Genomic DNA, 10,000 nt, shown 5'->3' with positions numbered 1-10,000 from the left:
ACGAGTTCTACGCTCGGTTCGAGGTACAGAACAACGTTACGCCAAGGAAGACCATCCCTCGTCCCGACGACCAGGTACTCTGTCTATCCACGGCCGACGTGAGGAGATCTCTATGCAGAGTTAACCCACGGAAGGCTGCTGGACCAGACAACATTCCTGGCAGGGTGCTCAGAGAATGTGCAGAACAGCTAGCGGATGTCTTTACGGACATCTTCAACATTTCCCTGAGCAGCGCCGTTGTTCCTACGTGCCTCAAAACTACCACCATCGTTCCTGTCCCAAAGAAGTCTACAGTGTCTTGCCTCAACGACTATCGTCCCGTTGCACTCACACCCATAGTTATGAAGTGCTTCGAGAAGCTCGTCATGAGGCACATCAAGACCCAGCTACCACCCTCACTTGACCCCCTACAGTTCGCGTATCGTCCAAACCGCTCCACAGACGATGCCATTACCACAGCCCTCCACTTAGCCCTCACCCATCTGGACAATAAGAACACTTATGTACGAATGCTGTTCATAGACTTTAGTTCAGCATTCAATACAATCATCCCTCAGCACCTGATTGGGAAGCTGAGCCTGCTGGGACTAAACACCTCCCTCTGCAACTGGATCCTGGACTTACTGACTGGGAGACCTCAGTCAGTCCGGATCGGGAACAGCATCTCCAGCACCACCACACTGAACACTGGAGCTCCTCAAGGCTGCGTGCTCAGTCCACTGCTGTTCACTCTGCTGACTCACGACTGTGCAGCAATGCACAGATCGAATCATATTATTAAGTTCGCCGATGACACGACCGTGGTGGGTCTCATCAGCAAGAACGATGAGTCAGCATACAGGGAGGAGGTGCAACAACTAACTGCCTGGTGTAGAGCCAACAACCTTTCTCTGAATGTGGACAAAACTAAAGAGATGGTTGTGGACTTCAGGAGAGCACAGAGCGACCACTCTCCGCTGAACATCGACGGATCATCTGTAGAGATCGTCAAGAGCACCAAATTTCTGGGTGTTCATCTAGCGGAGAACCTCACCTGGTCACTCAACACCAGCGCCATCACCAAGAAAGCCCAGCAGCGTCTCTACTTCCTCCGAAGGCTGAGAAAGGCACATCTCCCTCCCCCAACCCTGACCATGTTCTACAGAGGGACCATTGAGAGCATCCTGAGCAGCTGCATCACTGTCTGGTTTGGGAACTGTACGATCTCGGATCGCAAAACCCTGCAGCGGATAGTGAGGACAGCGGAGAAGATCATTGGGGTCTCTCTTCCCTCTATCATGGACACTTACACCACACGCTGCGTCCGCAAAGGCAACAGCATTGTGGATGACCCCACACACCCCTCACACACACTCTTCACCCTCCTGCCGTCTGGAAAAAGGTACCGAAGCATTCGGGCCCTCACGACCAGACTGCGTAACAGTTTCTTCCCACAAGCCATCAGACTTCTCAATAACCGAACTGTACTATACTGAGCACAACATACACACATCATCTGTATGGACTGCACAGACCCTCACAAAACACACACACTGTTTTGCACACTTTTCTGCTGTTTTTGCACATATTGGACAATATCTCAGTCATCTGCTGTTTTTTGCACAACTCCATATATAATCCAAAGGACCTGCTGCTAAGAACCTGCTGCTGTTCATTCTTTTACTGCACAAAATATTGTTTGAACATTCAGTATTTACATACAGTACACACACACACACACACACACAGTATACACACACACAGTATACACACACACACAGTATACACACACACACACACACACACACACAGTATACACACACACAGTATACACACACACACACAGTATACACACACAGTATACACACACACACACACACACACACAGTATACACACACAGTATACACACACAGTATACACACACACACACACACACACACACACACACAGTATACACACACAGTATACACACACACACACACACACACACACACACACACACACACACACACAGTATTTACACTGGTCGGTCGGCGCTGTTTCTGTTACTGTTTATTGTCTTTTGTGTATTGCATTTTTTGTACTTTTTGTATTGTCTTGTAACTTAATGTCTGCACTGTTTTTTGTCCTGCACTGTCTTTTGTCCTGCACTGTCTTGCTTGTCTTGTCCTGCACTGTTTGCACCAGGCTGCACAGTTGCACTTTATGTGGCTAAGACTACTTACATGTCCTTAGCCCTGTCTTTGTTTTATGTAGCACCTTGATCCTGGAGAAACGTTGTCTCATTTCACTGTGTACTGCAACAGCTATATATGGTTGTAATGACAATAAAAAGCTTCTTGACTCTTCTTGACTTGACTCTCACACCAGTTACCTTCATGTCCTTATTTAACACATCCATATATCTCCTCTTTGTCCTTCCTTTTTGACCTCTGACCTGCAGCTCCATCTCCAACATCTTTCTACCAATATAACCATCTCCCTCCTCTGTGCATGTCCAAACCATCTCAATCTAGTCTCTCTGTCCTCGTCCCCAAAACAGACAACCTGAGCTGATGTCTGATGTGCTCCTTCCTGATCCTGTCCATCCTCATCACTCCTAAAGAGAACCTCAACATCCTCATCTCTGCTAACTTCACCTGATCCATTCCTCAGGCATCTTCTCACTCTCAATCTAGATAGAAACTGCACTGCTGTCTCTCCAAGACACTTCCACACCTCCACATCTGGACCAACAGACTTTCCACTCTTGATTCTTCTCAGATCCTTCCTCACCTTCCTCAGATCCTTCCTCACCTTCCTCAGATCCTTCCTCACCTCATCTTCCCTATTTCCTGCTCTACAATATTCACCTCTTCCTCCTGTCTTTCCCTCTCATTTTCCTCATTCATCAGCTCCCCAAAATACTCCTTCCATCTTCTCTGCACACTCTCCTCACCTGTCAGCACCTCCCCATCTCTATCTCTCTATCTCATTAATCTGTAAGTCCTTCTCACCTTCCCTCGTGTCTAACCTGGCATACAACTCATCGTATGCTTTCTGTTTGGTCTTTGTCACGTCCCACTTCTTTTTAGTTAGCCTCTTCCTCTGAATGAACTTCCTCGTTCCACCACCATGTTCCCTTATCTTCTTTTCTCCTTCCAGAGGACACACCTAGCACTCTCCTACCTGTCTCCCTGATCACTTCTGCTGTAGTTTCCCAGTCATCTGGAAGCTTTTCCAGACCACCCAAATCCTGTCTCAGCTTCTGTATGAATTCCTCACAAAATTCTCTTTTTCAACTTTATCTTTTTCTTTCTGACCACCAGAGACATCTTACACATCACCACCTGATGCTGTCTACACTCTCTCATACCACCACTTTGCAGTCATTAATCTGTGCAGTCTACCTGCGTACTCCTACCTCCACTCTTATGTGGAACTCTACGTTCCTTCTGGAGATAAGTGTTAACTACAGCCGTTTCCATCTGCTTAGCAAAGTCCACCACCATCAGCGAGGGGGAGGGTGTAGGGAGCGAGGGGGAGGGTGTACGGAGAATGGGGGAGGGTGTAGGGAGTGAGGGAGGGCAGTAGGGAGGTGCAGTAGGGGGTGGGTCTGCACTGTATAGCCACATGTCTCACACAGCACAGAAGCTTTAAGAGGACCAGAATCAGAGAAAGGAGAAAAGGAGAGAGACGTGTTCACTTCTTCATCATCTTCCTCACTCGTTTGGATTACTGAGGGTACAACAGACAGGTGTGTAGACTTCTATATACACACACACACACACACACACACACACACACACACACACACACATATCTCAGTTACACTACAGGTTTAGTGAAGAGAGGAGAAGAAGTGAGCAGAGTACCGGCTCTACACCACTCAGCTTTTCTTTGTTCTCTATGGCTCAAACACACACACACACACACACACACACACACACACACACACACACACACACACACACACACACACACACACACACACACACACACACACACACACACACACACCTTATACATCATTTCTTCTGAAGCCCTGTTAAAGCTGTACAGAGTCTTTGTGTCTGATGAAATGGGAGGAGGTTGGTCTCTCTCTCTCTCTCTCTCTCTCTCTCTCTCTCTCTCTCTCTTTCTCTGTCTCTCTCTTTCTCTGTCTCTCTCTCTCTCTCTGTGTCTCTTTCTCTCTCTTTAAAAGATTTTAAAGTTTTAACAGATTTTATCTATTTTCTGTTTGCATTATTTGTATATTATTAAATTAAACCTGTTCACATTATTCAGTCACATTAAATCCCGCCTTCACCTTCGTTATCATTTTAAAGTTAATTGTGAAGCTCGTACAAGCTGCTCGTGCACGTTCACGGCGATCAGATCCTATTATCGCGAGATTTTGCTGGAATTCGCTGAAACTACTCGGGCCCAGTTGCCATGGCAACTACTTCAGCCTCGATTTTTTTTTGTTCATTACTTGTAAACTAATCACGTTTTTTTTTTAAATTTGTTGATCTATTTAACATTTTTTGTACAGTTTATAATAAAGAAGATCCTAAATTCTAGCTAGTAAATACACACACACACACACACACACACACACACACACACACACACTAAATTCTAGCTAGTAAAGCTACATAAATCATCGGATATATCATCTAAAGTTCATAAATACACATACATTAAATTATTATATATATTTTTTCAGACACAATTTGAACATAAACCAATCAATAACACAGACATTGTTGATGAAATTATTAATTTATCATTTTAAGAATTTAGATTTCTGCAACTTTCTGATCTAAACAGATACAGAATATTAAGTTGAAAAGTTTGTGTATATGATGCGAAATGACGCTAGTTTAAAAACAATAGCAGGTTGAGGCACGAGGATGACGTCTGTCACACAGACAGACAGACAGACAGACAGACAGGTCAGACAGGCAGACAGACAGGCAGACAGACAGACAGAGCAGACAGACAGACAGACAGACAGACAGACAGACAGACAGACAGACAGACAAAGCAGACGGAAAAAGTATTTTTGCTTTGTTATATTTTCATGCTTTATTTTCTTTTAATAAAAATCTCTGGAAGTCGATTTGTAAAGGAAGTGTTTCGGAGCATCACCAGCATCTCCTCACAAGCTCACAGTGAACTTGTGCATGCACAGATCGTCTGGTTAGGACTCGGGTGTGATGTTGAACAGCAGGAGCAATAAAACACTCAGAACTCTGAACCGTTTCCACTTCATTTATTCTGACCTTGAAATAATGTTTTTAATTTCTGCTCACTGTCCAAGGCACAACGTTCACTACTGATTAAACACAAAGGGTTACTCATACACTGTACAGTACACTTCAGGTGGAAAAAAATCTGCTTCCTGGTGGTGTTGTAATGGCCAGTCTGGGTATTTTATGTGTTATCACACTGTAAATGTACAACAGTGTCATAGTGACCTTGTGGCAGCAAAAATAATCGTCGTTAGATTTGTAGATATTATATTTTCTGCCCTTATGCTATATTTACAAATATAAAAGAGTAGCTGAGGCTGTAATCGTGTCCCAGAGAGTGAGCTATAATAAAAGCCGGTACATTCTGCCGAGCTCAGCACTCAGATCGATTTATGCATTATGGTGGTGCATGACTGCGCATCCTCTAACGCATGCAGCGGTGCAGCAGCACTTTGGGCTGTTCCTGCTGCAGGCATCACACCAGCAACAAGGCAAGAATAATTCTTTAAAATCTCTGCATCTGAACGTTCAGCATTAATGTACATTCAGTAAGCGTGTAGACGCTCTGGACTCAAGAAGGTTTTTAAAAAAAATAATTTTCTACAAAGTGTAAGCTGGCTGTTGAAGAACGCAGTGATCTCATTTATTTTATTAACTCCAAAAAGCTGAAAGATTTTTGTTAGTTGTAGCACATGGTAGCATATAAAACAGAAGCAGATTAAATAATGGGATTAAAACATTGCAAGATTTTGTGTTTTGTGTGCTGTATGGTGGAGCTGCAGTGTACAGTTGTGTGTTATCTAATCAGCTGTTTTCTCCACCCTTATCTCCTCGCTGCGCCGAGCTCACCCAGTCGTCCACGGACGTCCTATCAGCCGACACTAACAGCAGCACTACAGTGTTGAACTCTGTCTCTTTAAGCAGGTCATTTTGTGTTTGTGTTGCTCTCCTGGCACTGATCCAGCTCGTATTTTCCCACGACACTGAGGTTAAAATTCTCTCCTGATTTAACATGTTGTGTCCTTCTCTTAAAGAGAGACTCTGAAAATTCAGACTTTATATGTAAATGCTGTGAGTGAGGGATGAGTGAGGAACTCTGCGGCTCGTTGGTGTATGACTTACTCAGCATTCCACAATCTTTACAAGAACCATGTGAAATTTCCATCAAGCAGCCATTTGTCTTTCATTCGTCCTCGTCTCCTGCAGCTTTTGGACTGCTTTCAAACCTTCTTTATTTGGCAGAGTTCGACATGGTGAATAAAGTGAATGCCCTTTAAAAGGCGACACGGCGCAGACGAAGCTGGCAGCCACACACAGTGCACGCTTTTATCAGTTTTCACTTCCATCATGGTTAATTAATCCTGTGTTCCAGTCCTGCTTTTAATGCATGAATTGATGAATTGCCCTCAGTTGTGCATTTGGGTCAAAACTGAATTTACTCTCATTACTGTATTAGCTGAAGAAAAGTCTGTTTAGACGATTCCAGGGACCTACCCCGAGTGCACTGTGCTCAGAAACTCTTTACTTCTTTGTACACAATAATAGCAGCTGTCAGCTAGCTAAAGGGGTTACACAAGCAGTCGGGCTGCACAGTGTGAAGCACAGGTTCTGTTTTAACCACCTTCATGTGGCAGGTCAACACTTTTACAGTGTTAGAATTCAGTCCCTGTGGGTTTACTCAAAGCTACAGACTTCATTTATCTAATCTTTCAGCTTTATGAATTGTTTTCTTGGTCAAACTGAAGTAAAAAAAAAAAACTACCATGGTTGTAAAGGTTTAGCTGATTTTCTTCATTCTCTTACTCGTAATTTGAAATTCCAAGCTGTAAATGATCCCAAAACTCCCTGTGAAAAAGTGATTATCTGAAAGAGAGCTGACAGCAGGGTTGGGGTTAGGGTTAGGGGGAGGGTTAGGGTTGGAGAGAGGGTTAGGGGGAAGGTTAGGGTTAGGGTTGGAGAGAGGGTTAGGGAGAGGGTTAGGGGGAGGGTTAGGGTTAGGGTTGGAGAGAGGGTTAGGGAGAGGGTTAGGAGGAAGGTTAGGGTTAGGGTTGGAGAGAGGGTTAGGGAGAGGGTTAGGGGGAAGGTTAGGGTTGGAGAGAGGGTTAGGGAGAGGGGGAGGATTAGGGTTAGGGTTGGGGAGAGGGTTAGGGTTGGAGAGAGGGTTAGGGTTGGAGAGAGGGTTAGGGGGAGGGTTAGGGTTAGGGTTGGAGAGAGGGTTAGGGAGAGGGTTGGGGGGGTTAGGGTTGGAGAGAAGGTTAGGGAGAGGGGGAGGATTAGGGTTAGGGTTGGGGAGAGGGTTAGAGAAAGGTTGAGGGAGAGGGTTAGGAAGAAGGAGAGGGTTAGGGAGAGGGAGAGGGTTAGGGAGAGGGATAGGGTTGGAGAGAGGGTTAGGGAGAAAGAACGCATTAGGGAGAGGGTTAGGGAGAAAGAGAGGGTTAGGGAGAGGGTTAGGGTTGGAGAGAGGGTTGGGGTTAGGGAGAGGGTTGGGGTTAGGGAGAGGGTTAGGGAGAGGGGGAGGGTTAGGGTTAGGGAGAGGGTTAGGGGAGGGTTAGGGTTGGGGAGAGGGTTAGGGAGAAAGAACGCATTAGGGAGAGGGTTAGGGAGAAAGAGAGGGTTAGGGAGAGGGTTAGGGTTAGGGAGAAAGAAAGGGTTAGGGTTAGAGAGAGGGTTAGAGAGAGGGTTATTGAGAAAGAGAGGGAGAGGGTTAGGGTTGGGGTTAGGGAGAGGGTTGGGGTTAGGGAGAGGGTTAGGGAGAAAGAAAGGGTTAGGGTTAGAGAGAGGGTTAGAGAGAGGGTTATTGAGAAGGAGAGGGTTAGGGTTGGGGTTAGGGTTAGGGAGAGGGTTGGGGTTAGGGAGAGGGTTAGGGAGAAAGAAAGGGTTAGGGTTAGAGAGAGGGTTATTGAGAAAGAGAGGGAGAGGGTTAGGGTGGGGGAGAGGGAGAGGGTTAGGGTGGGGGTTAGAGAGAGGGTTAGGGTGAGGTGTGTGCAGATTTCCACTGCAGTGCATCAGCTTCCATTCAAACACAAGATCCTCCTCCTTTGTGCAGGGTGCCATTACTTTCCTTCTGAACTGAATAGATATTGAGTTAACTTGTTGATATTGAGCATAATCCCTTTAGAAAATCGCAGAAATTAATAGACGGTTTTATGATTTGAAGCTTAATCCTAGTTCACATTAGTGATTCTCTTCATACGCAGATTTACACATGATAAGATTCATGCTGAAGAAACACAAAGTGCTTTGATTAATCACCTAACACCAGATTTCATGGTTTTACAGGTCACACTATGGGAGGTAAGCTGAGCAAGAAGAAGAAGGGATATGATGTCAGTGACCCTAAAGAGAAAAAGGAGGAGAGTGCTGTGGTAGCTACAGCTTCAACAGAGCAGAAAGCTGAAGCTCCTCAAATAAACCAGGATGGAACTGCAGAGATCAAAGCAGAGCAAGTGGCCCAAAGTGCTACAGCTCCTCCTGAACCTCCATCAGAAACAAACAAAGAACAAGTAAAAGAAAAGCATGTGGAAGCTATAACTGCCAGGGTGGAAGCTGCTTCAGCTCCACAAGAACTAACACCTGCCCCAGAGGTACCTGCACCTGCAAAAGATGAGCCCACACCAACTGCAGAAAAAACAGCAGCTGCTGCAATGGAAACTGCACCTGCCTCAGAAGAAAAATTATCTGCTCCCGTGGAACCAGAACAATCCGTACCTGCCTCAGAGAATCTAACAGCTGTACCTGTCTCTGAGGAACTAGTAGGACCTGCCCATGTGAAACCTGCAATTGTGGAACCTGCCTCTGAAGAATCAGTAGCTGTCCCTGTGGAACCTGCCCCTGTGGAACCTGCCTCTGAAGAATCAGTAGCTGTCCCTGTGGAATCTGCCCCTGTGGAACCTGCCTCTGAAGAATCATTAGCTGCCCCTGTGGAACCTGCATCTGCCTCCAAACCAATAGATTCCCATGTGGAATCTGCTTCTGCCTTTGAAGACCCAGTTGCTTCCCCAAAAGAATCTGCACCTGCCACAGAAAAACCAGTAGCTACCCCTGTGGAACCTACACCTACCTTAGAAGAACCAGCAGCTGCCCCTGTGGAATCTGCTCCTGCCTTGGAAGAACCAGCAACTGCCCCTGTGGAATCTGCTCCTGCCTTGGAAGAACCAGCAGCTGCCCCTGTGGAATCTGCTCCTGCCTTGGAAGAACCAGCAGCTGCCCCTGTGGAATCTGCTCATGCATTGGAAGAACCAGCAGCTGCCCCTGTGGAATCTGCTCCTGCCTTGGAAGAACCAGTAGCTACTCCTGAGGCATCTGGTCCCTCTTCTGAAGAACAATTATCTGCCCCTGTGAATCATTCACATGTCTCTGAAGAACCAGTAGCTGCCCCAGAGGAACCAACACCTGCCTCAGATGAATCAGCAGCAAATGAAAAATTTGTTGCCCCAGTTCAGGAACCACCGATTGTACCTGAAGATTCTGTTTCTTCTCCAGTAGAGTCTGCCGCTCCCCCAGATGAACCAGATAAACTGGCAGTTGAAGCTGTTCCTACCACAGTAGAGTCTGTTACTGTCCCAGAGGAGTTTGAACCTGTTCCAGAAGAGAATGCTGTAGCCCTGGTGGTGCCCACAACTGTACAAGAAGTGAATGTTTCTGCTCCCATAGGGACTGCATCCAGTGAACCAGCAGCTGCCCCAGAGGAGCCAACAGTGCTTGTAGAAACTTTGCCACAGAAATCTGTACCAGAGGAGCCGGATTTATTTAAACAATCTGCTGCGCCTGAGAAACCACTAGGTACACAAGAGGATGATTCTTC

At 46.0% G+C, this 10,000-nt stretch overlaps 1 protein-coding gene and 1 long non-coding RNA gene across 2 annotated transcripts in view; both read left to right on the top strand.

Annotated features, from left to right (window-relative positions):
* The window catches only part of LOC125145331, a 31,063-nt gene that overhangs the window by 8,608 nt on the left and 12,455 nt on the right, over positions 1-10,000 (top strand). The window lies entirely within an intron of this gene.
* The window catches only part of si:dkey-56m19.5 (calphotin), a 7,506-nt gene continuing 1,074 nt past the window's right edge, over positions 3,569-10,000 (top strand). The window contains exons 1-2 of the mRNA XM_027160170.2: positions 3,569-3,716; positions 8,476-10,000. The exon at positions 8,476-10,000 is cut by the window's right edge and continues 1,074 nt beyond it. Coding sequence (XP_027015971.2) covers positions 8,484-10,000 — 1,517 coding nt within the window. The 5' untranslated portion in view covers positions 3,569-3,716; positions 8,476-8,483. The remainder of the gene's footprint in view (positions 3,717-8,475) is intronic.

Source organism: Tachysurus fulvidraco, chromosome 1 (assembly GCF_022655615.1).
Source record: "Tachysurus fulvidraco isolate hzauxx_2018 chromosome 1, HZAU_PFXX_2.0, whole genome shotgun sequence".
Taxonomy (NCBI): domain Eukaryota; kingdom Metazoa; phylum Chordata; class Actinopteri; order Siluriformes; family Bagridae; genus Tachysurus; species Tachysurus fulvidraco.
The sequence above is the reverse complement of the archived record's forward strand: the minus strand, read 5'-3'. Positions and strand labels throughout refer to the sequence as shown.